This window comes from Zootoca vivipara, chromosome 1, assembly GCF_963506605.1.
Source record: "Zootoca vivipara chromosome 1, rZooViv1.1, whole genome shotgun sequence".
NCBI lineage: Eukaryota > Metazoa > Chordata > Lepidosauria > Squamata > Lacertidae > Zootoca > Zootoca vivipara.
Genome location: NC_083276.1, coordinates 84,099,179 through 84,118,698, shown reverse-complemented (window position 1 = coordinate 84,118,698; position 19,520 = coordinate 84,099,179). Strand labels below are relative to the sequence as shown.

Below are 19,520 nucleotides of genomic sequence, written 5' to 3'. Positions count from 1 at the left end.
ATGGTTAGAGAAAACTGGCCAGAATCTGACCCACTTTTTTATCTGGGCTGGCTTTTGAGCATGCACAGAAGTGAGAATTTTAATGTTATGATTATCTATGGTGTTTAAATGTTATGCCGTTTTAAGTGGCTGGCTTTTTACACTTTTCTTGAACACCACTTCCTGTCCATTACATGTATGGGGACAATTTTATGGGTGCTGCTCCCACACCCCTACTTCCATTTTTTTCTATCAACCAAAAGGAAAGGGTGCACTTTTCCCACCAGTTGGTGCTGAAGGCATGTTCACAGTGCAGAAGTACTCTTGCCAAAAATAAATAAATAAATAAAACAAAATTTGCCATTGCAAGTACAGGAAGCAGGAAAGGAAAAGGGAAGGAATGCTTGGCTTCCAAAAAAGGAAGGAATGAATGAAGGAAGGAAGGAAGGAAGGAAGGAAGGAAGGAAGGAAGGAAGGAAGACCGGTCTTTTGTACAAATTGGCATATCAGAAAAACTGTATTTCAAAAATACTGTTTCTAAAAAAAGGTGTGCATGCACAAGTAAACAATCTTTGTCTCCACACCCACAACAGATATCAGAGTTGCTGATGTATTATTTTTTTGCAGCTTTTTTATGCAAGTCTCATAGATAGCTAGTATTTTTTTAAAAAAAAACAACAACTTGTTTTAAGGTGCATGCACACAGGTAAACATACCAAGGTGCATGCCCACAAAAGATCTCTGGCTCCTGGAACTTATGGTGTGTAGGGTGCACTCATTGTGCAAATGGAAGAACAACAACACATAGTGCTACTATATCCCTTCAAACATCATCCACTAGCATGAATGGGAAACAGACAGGTTTTGGAGGCATAAAATTGAAAGCACTCGTGTGTGGAGGAAAACACACATGCACATTAGCACCCTAGTGTGGACACAGCTACCTAACTACTTGTACCACATTCCTTGAAATACACATCACTGCTTTCTTTTCGTCTCCAGGGAATCACAAGTTCCAATACATAAATTAACTTCTTATCGATTCCACAATCTCTCTCCATCATACAAACCAGGCATGCATGCATGCAGCGTAGAACAGAAAAATCATAACCAAACACTTTATGCTTCGCTCCAGTTTATTAAAATGCAAAACAACATTTTAGTCGCCAACCCGCCCCAAACCCAAGTTAAATATAAACCCACTGGAGAGCCAAGCTCCAACTCCTTCGCACACGTGCACACACACACCTGCACGCTTTCTGGCCCTTGCCCTGGTCCCAGCGCCAGGCTGTTCGGCGCAACCTGCTCTGCTGAACAGTTCTGGGCCAACCACACATGGCAGCAAGATGGGCAAAATCTACGTACCTTCAGCCCAGCAGGTGGCAAAAGAGAGGGCAGGCAGCCCCAGAAATACTGTTCACCCCCACCGTGCCAGAGCCAGCCTGGCATCAGGGGGCTGCTTGACTCTCCCACTGAAAGCACTTACCAGGTCTGTGCCACCCTCTTGCCCCTACCACTCCTAATCTGAGGCTAAAGCAGCCCGAGTCACCGTTTCCAAAAGGAGCAACACCAGACAAAGAGAAAAAAATAACCAACCAGAATCCCTCTGCCCCTCCCACCCACAGAAGATTATCCTGCACCTACACCTGGAGTGTCCATTAAGTTAACATCCAAACTGCAGCAACGGGACCAAGCAGTGCTCCTGAGGGGGCAGTTTCTTTCCTTCCTGCCTCTATTGCCCCAGAATCCAGAAACCCCAAGCTAGCCTCCTTGGCTTTAGCCCACCCCTCACACAGAAGCCTCTTCTAAAAGCCCTGGTGCCACCAAGGCGGCAGCCAGATTTTCGAGGCAGAAGTCCCACAGCAGGCCCTGCCTGCCCTTGTAGCTGTTAATCCTGCAGCCCGGGGGGAGGATCTGGGCCTACATGAGGGGAGCAGAGCAAGGCAAAAGTGGGACTGGATCCTGACCACCCGCCAATGCCCGCTTTTGGTCCACAAGGCAACTTGGACAGCCAAGCAGAACCGCTCCCTTGTGGCCCAGCCTGAGCCATCCTGGGCCGCCGTCCTCTGCCGCTACAGGGAAGACGCGCAGGGGGAGAGGGGAGGTGGCAGGCTGGCCCCGGCCCTGTGCTCATGTGCTGTTGCCCTGCTCCTGTTCAAAGAGCACCATGGCCAGCTGTGCCCGGGAGCCCAGGCCCTCCAGGCTGCTCTGCACACAGCGGTGGTACTGCTCCTCGCTCAGGCGCGGGTTGCAGCCGTGTGGCCTGTAGCGCTGCAGGAGGGCCGGCTCGACCGCCCGGAAGACGTGCAGGTTGGAGTACTTGACAAACAGGTCGTAGATGTCCAGCGTCTCCAGGATGTCCTCGTTGTCCTGGGCGTCGGTCGCCATGCGTGTGCGTGCCGCCATGTAGTCAGCATTGTAGAAGCAGGCTTCGCTGAAGGCATCGCGGTCAAAGTGGCCGGCATCCCGCACCAGGTCCAGGCCGGACAGAGGCGGGGGCTGGTTGTGGAAGGCGATGGTGGGGTTGTAGCCCTGGAAGTGGATGGGGAAGAAGACCTGCCAGCTGTTGATGGTGTTCATGCGGCAGCGGTTGAGGAACTCGGCCGTGACCTCGGTGCCCACACCAGCCACGAAGAAGAGGGTGTCCACGGGGTGCTTCTTGGAAATGATGTCCATCACCTTGATCTGGGAGGGAGCATCCGTCTTGACACTGATCCAGGGGATCTTCACCTGCGCATAGCGCCGCTCGTACTCCGCAATGCGCGCCTTCACCGCCCGGAAGACGTCATTCTGGGCCACTTGCTGAGCCTCAAAGGGGTCGTAGATGAAGAGGAAGGTCAGCACGGCGTTCTCTGCATTCTCAAAGGCGGCCGCAGCATAGACCTCCAGGAAGCGCGCAGCATAGTCTCGCTCCGGGGCTGTCAGGGGCAGGATGACGTTGACCCGGCTGGCCTCTGTCACGTAGGGCATCGGGATGATCTCCACCTCGCTGAGAGGGCGTAGCAGGTGCACCCGCTTGGCCAGCGACCGGCTGTGCCCCTTCTGCGTCACCACTTCCAGCTGCAGGTCCAGGGTGTACTCCATGCCCCGGGTCGGGTCAAAGCGGCGGTAGCCATTCAGCAGCTGCTGCTTCCGGACGTGCAGCACCGGCTGGTACCGGCGGTTCAGCTCTTCCACTGCTGCAGCCACCACATCGGCCACGTCAGCTGTGTCTGCGCCATGCAGCTCGCACTTGGGAGCTCCATCCACACAAGAGAAAGCCGCCTCTTCTGTGAAGTAATCCCAGCGAAGCACCTCAAAGCGGGTTTTGGGCTGGAAAGGGGGAGCGATGCCAATGGGCCAGGTGGCACTCAGGTCGCCATCTGCAGACAGGCTGCTGGTGTTCTGGATCTCGAGCTGCAAGGAGAGGGTGCAGGCAGAGTCAATGTAGGCTCAGAATTTAGTTTTTCAGAACTCCCAGCAGTTCCAAATGAATTAAGAGGCACACACAGAAACACACAAACACACTTAAGGCAAACTTTCCATATTTACTTGGATATTAGCCCTTCTTTCTTTCCCTCCCTTCCTTTCTTTCCCTCCCTTCCTTTCTCTCTCTCTCTCTCTCTCTCTCTCTCTCTCTCTCTCTCTCTTTTGCACACACCCCTCTACCTTCCAGGTAAATCTTCATTCAGAGGATATGTGGTTCTCCAGATGCAACTGACTCCAGTTCCCAACATCCCTGAGCACTGGCCACAGTGGCTGTGGCTCATGGGAACTGGAGTCGAACCACATCTAGAGAACCACAGCTTCTCCATCCCTGCACTACAGTCAGGTCAGGCCCGTCTCTTTACGATGCCTGACTGGAATACATGACTAGGCGTCCATGAACACTTCAAAAAGCTAAGTACTTGCACCCCTCCAATGCTCCCCAAATAGACAAAGCATCCATTACGTGCTTGATGACCATTAAGTTTGACCACCCCTCCAGCATAGCTACCCCGGAGCAGCAGCAGAAGAGTTTGGATTTGATATCCTGCTTTATCACTACCCTAAGTGGTTAACATTCTCCTTTCCTTTCCTCCCCCACAACAAACACTCTGTGAGGTGAGTGGGCCTGAGAGACTTCAGAGAAGTGTGACTAGCCCAAGGTCACCCAGCAGCTGCATGTGGAGAAGCAGAGACGCAAACCTAGTTCACCAGATTATGAGTCTACCGCTCTTAACCACTACACCACACTGGCTCTCACTGGGGCACTGCCAGCTAGACCACAAGAAGTGGCGAGCCTGTGACAAACTGCATTGGGGTACCAGACACCTCTCCATATGAGCCCAGATGAACTTCTGGCCAATCCAAAGAGTAGCGCATTAAACAAGAGCAGGATCAGCAACCAGCAGGGTGTGCCAAGTTATACCATCCAGCCACCTGGTGGCAGTGTGGTCCCATGCTATGAGCCCAGCTCTGGGGCTAGCTTACCTGCACTGTTTTGCCCCATGAAGTAAAAAATAAAACAGTATTGTGGTGAAAGATGGGCCACGTGGTTCAAAGCAGCCTGTATTTATGCCAGTCTCCTCACATGCGCCTGTATATCTCACCACACCCGAATACTGAATCCCATTCTTCAACATTTATTGCATTAAATTAGGCCACATTAATTAAATTAACACACTCTTTCGGTTTATATATTGATCCCTTTAGAAAATTCTCCATAAACTATTTCCAATTTTACTTCTGGCTTTCAGTCAGGAAATAAAGTGTTGGGTCTGCCTTGCCCAATGTGTCTGCTGTATTGTGTTACAGTGGAACCTCAGTTCTTGAAAATACAGTGGTAGCTCTGCACTAACCCAGAAATAGTACCTCAGGTTACCATTCGGAACCGTTCGGCTCCCGAGGCGCATTTGAAAACTGAAGCAATTACTTCCGGGTTTTTGGCGTTAAGGTTCCGAATTGTTTGGCTTCCAAGATACATTGTACTTTCTTAAACTTTTGGGTTGACCTGTTAGTCTAGGCCAGGGGTGCCCAAACTTTTTTCAAAAAGGGCCCGATTTGATGAAGTGAACATGCGTGAGGGCTTTTTTTAGGATTGAAGTTGCTGAGCTTTTTTATGATTATATCCCAAAGTTGTTGAGCTTTATTTAGGGTTGAAGTTGTTGAGCTTCTTTTGGGATTCCCCCCCCCCAAAGTTGTTGAGCTTTCTTTAGGATTGAACTTGGTGAGTTTTTTGAAGGATTTGACCCCAATAAAGAAACTGCCACGAGGGGCCAGATTAGGCCCCCAAAACGGACTTCGGACGTGCCTGGTCTAGGCTCTTGGACCATAAATTAACTCTGGGATTCAACAGTCCTGTTATCACATTGTTTGAATATACTGTTTCAGTGCTGCCATTTTTAGATACTTTAATTATTGAATGCATTTCTTTTATGTTGCGCTCTCTTCTGAAGACGAGAGGTAGAAAAACGAAGTTTAATTAATTAATTAAAATCGGAACAGACATCACAAAGCCCCTAAAGTGGCTGGTAACCGCATCACCCCCGAGTCTGCGAGAGCCTTCAGCCCAGCTCTCCCCACTGCTAGATGACGATCAGAGTCTAAATTAGGTGGAAAAGGCAGCTCCCCTCAGTTTAGGTCCCAGTCTATAACAATCAGGAGATGGTTTCGCAAAGGAAGCAAGTGAATTTTAAAAACATATAATTACAATTTTACCACCCTTTAAAATGTTTTCATTTGGTTATGGAAAAGGTTTCATTGCCCTTTATTTATTTATTTTTGTGTCCAGTTTAATATACTGCCATTATTCATGAAAAGTTCCATTAATTCATAGCAGATTGCAATGGATTAAATATAGTTCGCCTGGTCAAATCATAATTACCCTAATTAATCTCTCTCTCTATTGTTTATCTGTACTCAGACACCACCTGCTGCTAAAAAAAACACGACACCTTATGCTGGTGGGCAAATGAGCAAAACACTTTACATTTGCTTCCTCTCCAGGGAGAGCTCTTTGCCCTTCAGGGGCTCCACACTCTCTTCCCCTCCAAGCACGGCATGCTCTCTCTGCATTATTCCCTCTTCCCCTTAAAAAAAGCCCCCAATTACATTTGCTGTTTTTGTCATCAAGTCCTCCAGGATCCATGGGGGAGAATTGACCGTCATGTCATTTCCCCACCACCAAAATATATGCTTTTTCTTTCCTCCCCTTTCTCTCTTTTTTAAAAAAAGTTATTTTAAAATGGATTTTCATTTTTTATTACACACATTACTGCATATTACTTTCATGCCATAGTCCCCAAGTGCCAACTGGTAGGGGCACTATATAAATAAATCACTTTAAAACTTATTATAACCTAAGGCAATAGACTCAAATATTAATTTACAGCAGCACAAAGAAAAGGAAAATCCAATGTGCAATAGCAATCAATGTAATTTAATGTAGCTCCTGAGCACCTGTATACATTTTCAGTCCCATATTTTACAATTTTTCAAGTATGTTTTCATACATCTCGATATTCTGCCAATTTTATTACATGAACCAAAAAGCTAATAGCGGAACCTATGAAGGCATCAATAATGCCACCCAGTTCCCGGCTTATAGCACGCAGAGTTGCAGCCTATGAGTCAAGGTCCATCGTGGTAGCCAGTGCTGTGCTCAGCAATGAGATTAAGAAGCAGACAGCTGTCTGGACTGGTCTGGCCTTTCCCCAAAGGCAAACCTTCACTTTGGAATCTAGGAATTGCCCTTCTTGGCTGAACAAACATGCAAGCTTGCTGCCTAAACCTCCAAACTTAGGACTTGGGTTAAGACCTTCATTGAAGGAAACCCACTGCAACAATGCACACTAAGATTTAGCTTGAGGTTATCTGGAATGCATATACAGTGGTACCTCGGTTTAAGAGCAGCCCTGCTTACGAACGATTCAGCTTACGAACTCCGCAAAACCAGAAGTAGTGTCCTGGTTTGCGAACTTTAGCTTGGTCTAAGAACGGAAGCCGAATGGTGAAAGGGCACTGGCGGCAGGAGGCCTCATTAGGGAAAGCGTGCCTCAGTTCAAGAACGGTTTTGGTTTAAGAACGGACTTCCAGAACAGATTAAGTTTGTAAACCGAGGTACCAATGTGTGTGTGTGTGTGTGTGTGTGTGTGTGTGTGTGTGTATATTTAAAAAAAACCTATTAACCAAAAATTCTATATATTTTTCAGTTTCACTAGTGCACTCTTTATTTTCCCAGTAAAAAGTGGTAGTTAATAGCTCAGCGAATTGAGGGGTTGGAACTGCAGCTGGAGGAAATGGGTTTGGAATGAGAGAAGCAGTGGGTGGGGAAAAGGTTAAGTGTGCATGGAAGCAAGCCAGCACACGCACACACACACACACCATCACCACTTCAAATTCAGCCCTGCCCCCTCCCCAGCCAATTTCCAGTGGTGAAGCTACAGCCAGGGGTCAGAGCTCAGCATGTGCTGCCAAATATGGAGATTTCAGAAACTGCCAACGTGAGGGTTGCCACAGTTAAGCCCAAATCCTTGGGGGGGAAAGGAAAGGTCTATCTTCAGATTTAAACATCCCCAACGACTGGAGTGTCTAACAAAATCCAGAGCGCCCCAGGTCCCCCATCTCCGCCCTAGAATACATCAGATGTGAAATCTTTAATAAAAAATACTTCAAAAAGGAAAAAAGGAAAAAGAAGAAGTGAAATGGGCTCAGTTACTTTCTACAGCTGAGCTACACTGGAGAAAGCCAGTGTGGTGCAGTGGTCAGTGTTGGATTAGGGCCTGGGAGACCAAGTTTCAAATCCTGACTCAGCCATGAAGCTCACTTAGTGATCTTTTGCCAGTCAAAGTCCCTCAACCTAACCTACCTCACAGGGTTGTTGTAAGGATGGAATTGGGATTGGGAAGAGGAGGATACGACAATCTTGAGCTCCTTGAAGGAAAAGGTGCGACATAAATGTAAAAATAAACAAAACATGGCTGACTTTCCTCTAGCTCAGGGGTTCCCAACAAAATTTTCTCGAGGACCCCTCATCGAGCCGCTATTGTGACAAGGACCCCCATTAATTCTAATCCTAAAATTAAAAAGTGAGAGCCAAATTAAGAGTCTTTTTATATTTTATATTTATACGTTTTTTTTACAGTTACAACAGAGTACTCCATCAGTATACAGTTAGTTTTAATTTTCAGTTCTTAATGAGATGAGTTAAATCTGTCCTTTGAGTCCATTATTTCTGAAATATTAGGTTCCAAACTTGAAACTTTCACTCTGAAATCCGACCGCATGTCGAGCCGATTCCTATACAGTATTTGTTTTTCATGAAACACATGGAAGAAAATGCTTGCTCACACCGATATGTGGTTGCAAATGGAAGGATCTTTTTCATTGCCTTATCTCCAAGTTTCTTGTAGTCCTTGCGGCATACAGCAGAACTACTGCCTTTATCTAATTCTTATCTAATCCTGCTCATGCAGGAAGCGGCCAAAACAAAAAATCTGTTATCATACGAAATATATTTAATATATTTTTTATTCTAATAGGATCTTGAGGACCCCTCTGGCATAGCTCGCGGACCCCTGGGGGTCCCCGGACCACCTGTTGGGAACCACTGCTCTAGCTGGTAAGCAAATATAGTGCCACAATGGAAACAGAGTCCCCCACTCCGCTCAGCCAGTTACAGACCCAGATCCAATATCCTCCCCGCCTTACCTGCAGCTGCTGGATTTCCTGGTATGTGTGCTCCAGTTCCACACGCGCAAAATGTCTGTGCAGCCGGTACATCTGGACAGGGTCCAGCACAGGGTGAACAGTGAAGGCCGTGTTGAATCGCGGGTCGCTCTCTCTCTCAGGGTCAGCGTTCTTTCCAAGTTCAAAATACTGGTAATGCAGGCCCTGGTGGGGAGAAGGAACAAGAGAAGCACATCTGATGGAGAAATCCAGGCCATCCATGTTAGTACATATAACCATGACATACAACCAGCCGGTATTTCCCTCCAGTTGTAAGGAAACAAAAGCATGTCTGAAGAGGAAGCTCAGCTTTCAACTGGGATCAAGAATTCATCCTGTAATATTGAGTGTTTGGTTCCTCCCCCTAATCTTTGAAACACATGATCATGTTCATTCCACATTTGCAAGGATATCAGTCCCTTAGCATAGTAGCACCTACACTGCAACTCCCTGCCCCTTCATATTAGGCAGGTGCCTCCGCCATATATTTTTTTGGCACCTGCCAAAACCCTTTTCGTTTAGGTACATTAACCCAGATGTGTAAAGTTGGCCTGTATATCAACAGGTAGTGAAATTTTTAAATTGTTACCTGCTTATTTTACTAGGCCAACTTGTTTTTAACTTTTTACTTGTACCAATAACATTTGCAGATATTGTACGTAAACCGCTTAGAGGTTTTTTAAAAATGATTCAGTAGTATATACAAAATAAGTAAAATAAATGAACATAGGGGAGGGACATTACTGTGCAGCTGGCCCTCCTTACCTCACGCTCTGCCACACAATCTACCCCAGTGTAGTCGATGATGCAGCGTCCCAGCCACTCATCAGGATGGGCACTTAGGATGTCGTTCCGGCAGCTTTCCAGGTGAGGCTGCAACCGCAGAAGAAGGGCCCGGGAAAGCAGGTAGCCGAAGCCGCCATAGCAGTAGCGCCCTTGTGTGTCCCCACCAATGAACTCCTCTGGCCGGCCCATGTAGAGCAGAGTGTCAATGCTGAGGTGAGAGGCCAAGCGGTTCACACGATGGGCCTCGGTGTAGGTGTCATCCTGCACCAGGAAAACCCAGTCGAAGTCAGCCACGTAATGGTCTAGCACATACTTGACAGTCTGGTACATGTTCCAGATGGGCCTCTCATCGCCGTGCGTCACCACTGTCATGCCGTGAGGGACCTTGCGCCCCCGGGTGCCCGTGAAGTAGACCAATCGCTCCAGCCGGTGTCCCAAGGTGCGGTTCACCGCCACTGCAAGGGAGTGCAAGGTGTTCTTCGAGGTCAGCACTCCCACAAAGAGGCGCTGGCGCATGCCCAGCTCCGTGCTGATGTACCGGGTCCTTTGGGGGAATGGAAAGGGCAGACAGAAAGAGAGAAGGTGAGGCAGTGAAGGAGGGGAAGAGGAGCCTCCAATTCTCCACCACCAACATCCCCTGCCGACTGAGGAAGCATCATCTCAGCCCTGCGTTCCTGAGCATATTTGCAAACACCTTCTGGAGCATTTGAAGAACGGGCTCTGCTGAGAAAAGGCTTTGCGCTGCAAGCAGCAAACAGTCATGACTCCTCAAGCCCCACTTTCCCCATAAAATGACCACAGCGCTTGCCCCACTCGCACATGCCAGCACTGGTGCAGGAGCTGCTTCCTTGTGGTGCAATCCCATGCAGCTGCTGTGTGTGCAAATGTGAGAATGCAAGTGTTGCATGACTGGGCCTCATGACATAAGCCTTCACTTAGCCAGGAATGAAAATTACAAAGGGGTAGGAATGGCCCATGAGGTTCCAATATTCACACACACACACACACACCACAGCCACATGGGACTATAACACGCTAGACGGCCCCCTGAGGAGCTAATCATAACCCCCAACTGAAGAAGGAGGAGCAATAGTGTAAGGCTCAAGAGTGTGAAGAGAAGGGAAGGGTGTCAAGACTAGAATCCAACCGCCTAGGGAATTCAGCTTCCCACCATAATTTGACTACTGCCAATTGTGAATCTGGAGGGGGCGGAAAGACTCTGACATCTCCCGGTTAGGTCGGGGCTGCATTAAGAAAATGGGGAGCCGGGTATCTTGCTCCCTGTGACATTACAGTTGGTGTTAGGATGCAGGTGGCCTGTCTCTTACAATAAGTTTCAGGTTTTAATTATTCAAATGCAGCAGGAAACCATTCCTTCCTTCCTCCCTACCCACCCACCCCCATTCCACTCACACAGTGGGCTCATTCAGCCCCTCCGTTTCCTGCCCACCCCACCCACTCTCACTCACTCACTCCTGGGGACAACACAGCTCATTCAGTCCCTCGTCCCTGGGCCCCCAACCCCTAGCATTGATCTCACCCGTTTTTGAGTTGAGGGCACGCAGGAGAAAGGAAGAGAGAGCTAATCCTGGTGCCAGGGATCAAAGGGGGAGAAACAAAGCAGAGTTTGTCGCCACCCCCCGCATCATGACTGGGAAGGGGATGGGGAACAGGGATGAGAGGTGCTCATGGGGCTCACTTAGACAAGCAATGCTCCCAAGGCTGGGAAGGTGAGATATAGAGGGGCCAACGCACACTGCAGAGAGAGGCAGGCAAGGAAGGAGTGGTGGTGGGAGAGAAAGCAAACACAGAAGATCCGGCACAGAGATGCTGAAGATAAAGGCTTGACATAGTTAAACCTTGTAAGGAACAGGACAATTCCCCAAAAAGGAGGGATGGTGGGAGGCAAAACAGTCTTCTGGACTGCCAGCAGGCAGTACTAACCACCAGTAACCTGCAGTAAACACAGACACACACATGCACACATGGAGAGTGGGGAGCAGGTGTCACTATAAATTGTCAGAATAAATGACACTCTTAACTAAAAAAAGCAATGAACTGGGCAAGCAGCAAACAGAATGTGTGACTATAGGAGCAGCAGTCTCCTGGTTCCCTTTCCTGGAAACACACAAATGCATGCACAGACACACACACATACACACACACACCCCTCATTCCCATCTCTGGGGAAACAGTGGCCAGTTATGCATGATCAATTCCTACCCTTAAGTAAGCCAGGTTAGGTATGAGGTTTGTGCAACTGCACACACCCTCTGAGTGCCCACATTGCTTCTCCCTTTCATGCAAGCAGCGAAACAAACTAGGAAGCTACAGTGAGTCCACCATGATTTAAAGTAGAGCTCTAAATCTTGTCTTGTTTGGAAGCCCTTAAACACATTTCCCAGTATGCAAATCCTGGGAAGGCATGGTTAACTGCAGCTTTCTGGCTTGATTCTGCACTTGCACAAAGGGAGAAATGAAGAGAAAAATGGCTGCATTTGAGAGCACAAAGCCTGTGTATCCTGGCTCATTAAGCTAGGCTCTGATAGTCTAAGGCAGGCCAGAAACTTTAGAATGTGGTTCTTTGTCATTGTTAAAGCTCACTATGCCTGTGCCTTTGGGCTCTCAGCACTCCAGACCCAAAGGGAGAAAGTGTTCCCTGCCCACATGGAAATATCTGCATGCCTCTGTTTTCCAGAACTGGGCCTGTATCCTACCGGGTTACACAGTTAATGGGGCCACTACAAGACTATACAGGCTGCAGAGGCTGCGGTTCTTTGCACCTGGAGCATCAGAGGTGGGTGGGTGGAATGGACCTCTTTCTGAGGGATACTTTCTACACTCCATTTTGTGTGCTGCAGAACTCAATGATGCTCATGGAAAGCTGCAGGAAGGATGTTCCCGGAATTGGACACGGCTGATCACAGACCATGCAGAATGACCTCAATCTTCCCAGAAGCAAATTCAGATAAGGCAAGGAGTGACAAGAAGAGGCTCCAGCAGCTGAACCAAGAGATAAGTGGTAAAAAGCCCATCATCTAAGGGGGGGAAACTGCCATGCTCCCTTAAAAACCTATTCTCCTGACCCTGAACCCACATACTTAAACCATTAGCCTCCTCCTTCATTTCAGCTGTTATTAAATAATAATACTGCACAGAGTGCTGTGCTTGTTTTGTTTTAAATTGCGTGGATTTGTTATAATCTTGCAAGTTGAGAAAGACATCAAAGAAGTGTAACAAATAATTATTATTCACAGATCACTACCAAGCATTAGGGAGCTGCCCCTCTTGCTTTTCTTTCACCTCCTTCTGCACTCACCAGCACATCCTCCTTGAACCAAAGAGAGGAGCAGAAAAATCTGCCACAAGATGATGAGCACATAAATGAACACCCACCCATGTCATCCTTGGACCTGCGAGGCCAAGGGGAGAGAGTCAAGCTATCAAAACATGAGTCTGCACATGTTTTTCCTTAAAGGCCAGTATGTATACAGCCCCATCATGGCGTTATCATCCTAGCTCTCATTCCCCTTGTCACAACCAAGCGGTGGTGGTTGATGCCCACTGGTAGGATGGCAAGCAAGGAGACCAACAGAGCCAGGGCCAGAGCCAATGACAGTCAGTCAGCTAATTCTTATTTTGTCCCCTGATGAGCACCTCTAGGGCAACAAACTGCACAGTAGTTTGTTAAAGGGTGCTAAAAGTTGTTAGAAGCCCACTATTCCATGGACTGGGGGTGGGGAGTTGATTTGGTGTTATTTTGGGGTTTTTTATGTCTGTATTGCTGTAAAATGGAAAGTGATACATTTTCTCAGTATCAAAAACTTGAGTAGCTTGGTGTGTGATGTGACTTCTAGCAGACACACAGCAGTGCCATGTCCTTTGCCACTCCACTCATATGTTCTGCTAGGGTCAACCATTACTAACACTTGGTGAGCAGCAAGTTACAAGGACAAAATTAACTAAGTATTAAAGTGCAACCAGGGTGTGTGCCCAGACTTCAGCTGCCAGCACTGCTGGCTGCATATTTTGGAATAAACTGGAAATGTGGAAAGAAGGATCCACAATAGTACAAAGCTATGCAATGATATCCTGTATCATCTCCGGTAAACACAGAAAGCTAATACTTCCCTGGTCAGCAATTTGGACTAAGGGAACATTCCACCCAGGGAGAAGGAAAACCTTATATCAGGGGCCCCCAAACTAAGGCCCAGGGGCCAGATGCGGCCCAATCACCTTCTAAATCCGGCCCGCGGACAGTCCGGCAATCAGCATGTTTTTACATGAGTAGAATGTTTCCTTTTATTTAAAATGCATCTCTGGGTTATTTGTGGGGCATAGGAATTTGTTCGGTTTTTTTTTTCAAAATATAGTCCGGCTCCCCACAAGGTCTGAGCGACAGTGGACCGGCCCCCTGCTGAAAAAGTTTGCTGACCCCTGCCTTATATGGTGTGCAGGACTCAAACAATCAACATGCCAAACAATGGCAAATCATTTATGGACATACCTAAAGGTCAACTTACCCGATCACATTTTGGGGCTTTTATACCATCCACACTATTTTTGTCATTCTGGATTAAATAGATTTGTACCGATACAAATATTCAAGTGGCCCACCATCAATGAGGACCCTTATAGGAAATATTTGAATGCATGCTGACCTATCAATATGTGTTGACTATTCACACGCATGGACAAAGGGAGCTACAGGAGTTTTCTGAAGCATAGCACCCAGCCCTTTCCTGGAAATAACTTGTTTGGAAGAATCGCCCACTCAGAAAGCCATAGACTTTGGAGAACACAAAAACAAAACTACCTTTTCTACACAACTGCAAATTAAGTTTGTGTGGGCATTGTAAATCAGGATCTGAGCATATGGTAGAGCACTTAGAAGACGCCACCATGCTCTCAGCTTATTTGGGCTGCAAAATAATAATAGATAGGGTAGAAACCATTTTTTGCCTTTGTGGGATATTCCTAGATGGAGCACTGTGCAGTCCATAAATAATGGACATTGCTGCAAGAAAGGAGGTCACTTTTTTTTAAAGGAAATAAGCACTTCTGTGCTAGAAAAGTGGGATTTGAAGTATAAAAAGGGTTTTTTTAAAAAAAATCTTCAAATTGCAAGGCATTGCTAAAAGCAGGCAGAGATGAACAGTCTTTCTATAATTCTGTTGCCCCAAAATATTCATGCCGTGGGAAATTGCAGTCAAACAAAACTAGAAACATAGGGCTAATTACCGTATTTTTCTGTGTATAAGATGCCCCCATGTATAAGACCCCCCCCATTTTGGGGGACTCCAAATTAAGAAAACACCCCTCAGCACTACCCGTGTATAAGATGAGGCCCAATTTTAAACCTATTTTTTTGGTTAAAACATCTAGTCTTATACACGGAAAAACACGGTAATGCATGAAGATGTTAAGACTACAGTTCTATTGCTAACCTCAGCTAGAGCACACCCCCTCACCTTTGGTGAGGAAGTGAAGCTTCTTTCCTTTCCTTTCCTCACACTATATTTGTGCCATGTAATCTACCAGGAAGGGCATGTCTGAACTTGCTCAGACTGGGTGTTTGAAGCTAATTATCTGTATTTTCTACTCAAGAGTATTCTACCTGTGTTCTCCTTGCTGCTGCATGGAATAATGCATGAATCTGACATTTAGGTTTTGTTAGTACAGTAAAGCTTTTAAACGAGTGTGGTTTGCTCATTGACAGAGTGGTAGAGAGAGGGGCAAGTGCTGTAAGCAGATTAAACAGGATATGAAAAGGGGTCTAACAACCTATATTCCCATGCTATACTGCAGCTTAACTCTACGACTGTTTTAAATTTTGCTGGAGGTTCTCCTCCGATGGAGTGTGTGCAAAGTCCCGTGTTTTGAATCCAGGCATCCAGCTGGTTCTTTTATTAATTAACCCACACAAGGGCCACAGATCTTATTTTCCTCCCACAAATGCAAGTACTCCTTTCTTTTACAATTACAGGAGAGTGCAGAGTCTCCAATATATTTTACACATTGTTTTTTGAGAAACACACAGAGAAAATTCATTAGTCAGTGCAACATGTGGTAGATGGTGAAGGGAAATGCACTTTCCCAGTGAAAAAAATAGTGTCTTTTGGAGAACTAGAAAAGTCCAGATCCCACCTTTATTCCATGGAATTCAAGGTGGTAGACATATAAATGCAATACCCCAAGAACAGGAGGACTTTCATAAACGAAAGTGCCAAATTCACGCAATAAGCTGTACAGAGATCTGTAGTATAACAGCTAAGAGAATGAACTATGAATCCTTGGTTTGAATCTTACCTCTACAATGAACTTAGGTCATTACTTTTTGAAAATAGGCCTTGGGACACTTTCAGGCGAGCCTCAGAACCACAGACTGCTTAGTGCCTCCTCATTTGCCTGTCCAGCCCCCTAACCATGCCATAGCCTTTCAGTTGGACCACTATCAGCACAAGCAACTCCTTTTGCAAGATGAGTAATGGTGACAAGGCAAGAGAGAAGTTCAGGAAGAGTTGGAGGAAAGGAAGTTCTTCCTCTGAAGGAAAAGGGACAGGGGAGGTGATAAAGGGAAATGAGATAAAAGATTAATATTTTTTATCAGTGGTAATAGAAAATAATAAACGAACAAACTGGATAAAGAAAGGAAGGTTATATGAGATGAAAGTTTAAGGAGGAAGAAGTGAATGTAAAAAGACAATAGAGGAGGTAGGAAAGAAACTGGTTGGGGGGGCAGGGGAGTAAGTTGAGTATGGAAGGAGAATGGATGAAGAAATTACTGGAGATGGGCAGGAAGCCTGAGAAGGGGGAAATATAAAAGAAAAAGCTTTCTCCACTTTGTCTCTGGATCAACAAATTCTTCCTTAAATGGGGGGACTGCCATAATACCTCCAGAGCAAATGTCTGTACTTCGCTTGAGGAAAGCTGAAATATCAAACTCCGTATCACAAAGAAAATTCTGCAAAGAATGCAATTTCCAAAGATAGGTTAGATATGATATCAATAATTGGCAACTACCTGTAATGCCAAATTATGCCTATCTGCCACCATTTTGTGCCTATACTCGGAGAGCCAGTGTGGTGTAATGGTTAGGGTGCTGGTCTGGAAGCTAGGAGACCAGAGTTTGAATCTCCACTCAGCCATGAAGCTCAGTGTGTGATACTGAGCCCGTCACTGTCTCTCAGCCTAACCTATCTCACAGAGTTGTTGTGAGAGTAAAATGGGGAGGAAAATAATAATGCACCCCACACCGAGCTCCTTGGAGGGAATGGTGGTATACAAATGTAATAAAAATAATAATGCACCACTATTTTTTGACTGGTGGGCCTCAGTAATTTTCAGCCACTTCAAGCAGGTCCTGGGGTAGTATATGTGAAATCTCCTGCGCTAGGTAGCCTTAGGTACAGTACTTCATTTATCTCATTCTCTGCCCACCTGCCAAATCTGGGGGATAATAATACTGACTTCGCTTAAAAGGTTATAGTAAGGATTACAGACAGATAAAATAAATGAAATATTTTGAACATCTAAAGTGCTATAAAAATATAAAAATATTACATTTATTAAGGAAGGAGAAACAACTGTGTTGAAAGGTTCTGCAGAAGCCCAAGATATACCCTGTTGTTTGATTAAGCCCTCATTCAGCTACCTCTGGAACAGCAATAACCATCATTGCTTTTCTTTACTCAAGCCCAGTGCTTTTTTTCTAGAAAAATAGGTGCTGGCACTCACCATGAAGTAGTTACAGTAAGTGCCACACTTTTTAACAACAAAAAAAAGAGGTGCCGGTACTGTGTACCCTTGCATACCCCCTGAAAAAAGCACTGCTCAAGGCCATTTCCTTTCAGAGGAAACTATTTGTACCGAAAGACTTCCTGAATAGGAAGAACACAGCCCCAAGCTTTCCTGTGGGATGTCATAAAAAAGGAGGGCAGCAGTCTGAATGAAGGAGGCAGAAAGAAGGGGGCTCAGAGAACCATAGCACTCCATGCCCACGATCAGGGATTGGCTCTATTGGACCATGGCCCTCCATAGCTTTTTCATCCAGGGCCAGGTCTTCTCAAAAAGCCTTGCAGAATATCTTCAGGAGAAGAAAAGGCAAAGGAATAAACACTTAGGTTGCTTGGCATCTTGTATGCCTCCTTCCAGCAACTCCTGAAGCCAAGTTGGTGCCAAACATATTGCTCTGCTTCCTTGGACCACATCAGTCTGGACAGCCCAGGACCTCCCATACATACTGCCCAGGCTTGTGCCCCTGGGAGGTCACTTCAGTGATGCCAACACAGTGGTTCGACTTCACCCATGGAGGCACACCTCTATGTCACTTGAGGTGAATGCCAACAACAAAGCTCTCCCCCAGCCCACAGAGCCGTGAAGACCCTTAACCAATCTCTGACTGGAACCACCACAGGAAAACAGCCCATGAATCTGCACGTTTGTTCTGAACATTGGCCCACTATGGATGCACTTACCACATCTGGATAGGCATATAGGTGTTGCACATCGGAGGCATGGATTAAAGTCCCACCTATATCAGGGTTTAACTGTGTGGCCTTGGGCCAGTCACAAGTCCCCAGTCATCTACTTCCACAGGGCTGCTGTGAGGGTGAACACTATATTGATCGAACGTTATACTGGTTTCATTCAGCATTATGAAAGGATTGCTGACATACAAGTATTTATGTCTACAGGCCAGCAGCTACATGGAACCACTAATGCAGGCACCCTCAAACTTCGGCCCTCCAGGTGTTTTGGACTACAATTCCCATCTTCCCCGACCACTGGTCCTGTTGGCTAGGGATCATGGGAGTTGTAGGCCAAAACATCTGGAGGGCCGCAGTTTGGGGATGCCTGCACTAATGGGTCACATGTGGCATATTCCCTTCACACGACCCACGCAGTATAACAGAGGGCGCAAATTACACCTACCTGTGAGCCTCTAAAGTCCACAGGAACCAAAACACTGCCCAGATTACCTTGAGATTACATTTGGGCCAAAGCCCATTTTCCTGCTCCCTTTTCCATACGCACCCTTTGCTCCCCCAAGCCACCCCATTTCCTACCCCCCCCCCAATACCTGATAGTTTTCTTGGCAGCCTTGCCCGGGTTGGGAGGCTTGTAGGGCAGGACGCGGGGCTCCCAGCTCTGCTCAGGCTCCGTGCCCATTCCAGCAGGGACTGAGTTGGGCTTGCGGGCGGCGTTCCCCTGCCCGCCTTGGTGCTGCTGCTGCTCCATGCCCCCATCTCGGAGGCTGCCTTGGCTGGGGCCGCAGGGCTCCTCCACCCAGGTGACGCTGAGCAGGCTGAGGGTGAAGCCCAGGGACACCCCGACCACCACAGGCCCCACAGGGCGCAGGAGGGACAGCACCAGGGAGAAGCGCATGGCGCCAGTGCGCTGGGGAGAGGGTGGGGCACCTGGGCACAAGCAGGGCAGCGTGGCGGAGTGGGGGGGGCTGTCTCGAGTTGAAGGGGACACCGGGAGGGGCGCCTCGGTGGCCAAACAGGGGAGGGGGCTCAAGGGCGTGCCTTTAAATCTCCTGAGGAGAAGGGGGAAGCTGTGGGGAGTCCTGAGGCTAAGGAGCCCGGGGGCTCTTCCCCACGAAGGTCACCAGGGGGCCTCACCAGGGGGCCTCTCCGGCAGCCCCAGGGGTCATGGGGGTCGGTGGCTCCTGCCAGGAAGGGCCGCTCCGACGAGGCGCCGGAGCAAGCGGGGGGGAGCGAACCGGGTCCCGGCTTCGGGTCCTGGAAAGGGGGAGGGGCCGCCGCTGCCAAGCAACGGAGGGGGCGGGGCGGCCAAATTCTGGAACACTTGCGGGATCCGGAGTCTTATTGGTCTAGAGCCGCCCCATCCCGACCCGCGAGGGAGCACGGTGGGGAGCAGAAGGGCGGAAGGAGCGAGGGGCGGTGGGCAGAGGAGGCGCCGCTCCTGGGTTGTCTCGCAGGAGATCCGCCGCCGGCGCCGTCCGACGTGTCACCCCCGCGCAATCCCCGCCCCCTCCGCTCGACGTCACTGGGCCGGCCGCACCCCCAGCCAATGCCCGCCCGAAGATGCGCGCTCGTCAA

At 47.8% G+C, this 19,520-nt stretch overlaps 1 protein-coding gene across 1 annotated transcript; it reads right to left on the bottom strand.

The window, feature by feature from the left end:
* Positions 1-652: 652 nt before the first annotated feature.
* On the bottom strand, positions 653-19,441 carry CHPF (chondroitin polymerizing factor). Its single transcript, XM_035126671.2, has 4 exons — positions 18,536-19,441; positions 9,433-9,997; positions 8,650-8,832; positions 653-3,375 (listed from the first exon to the last, which is right to left on the bottom strand). Exons 1-4 carry the CDS (start codon positions 18,838-18,840, stop codon positions 2,110-2,112), a joined length of 2,319 nt encoding a protein of 772 aa, XP_034982562.1. The 5' UTR covers positions 18,841-19,441; the 3' UTR covers positions 653-2,109.
* Positions 19,442-19,520: the final 79 nt, after the last annotated feature.

What these genes read in the sequence shown, in the direction of transcription:
- CHPF (XM_035126671.2), bottom strand. Translation starts at nt 18,840, where the DNA reads ATGCGCTTCTCCCTGGTGCTGTCCCTCCTGCGCCCTGTGGGGCCTGTG. An exon ending in GCTGCCAAGAAAACTATCAG is followed by an intron (nt 9,998 to 18,535) that starts GTATTGGGGGGG and finishes ATTCCCCCAAAG; the next exon opens with GACCCGGTACATCAGCACGG. An exon ending in ATTGTGTGGCAGAGCGTGAG is followed by an intron (nt 8,833 to 9,432) that starts GTAAGGAGGGCC and finishes TCTCCCCACCAG; the next exon opens with GGCCTGCATTACCAGTATTT.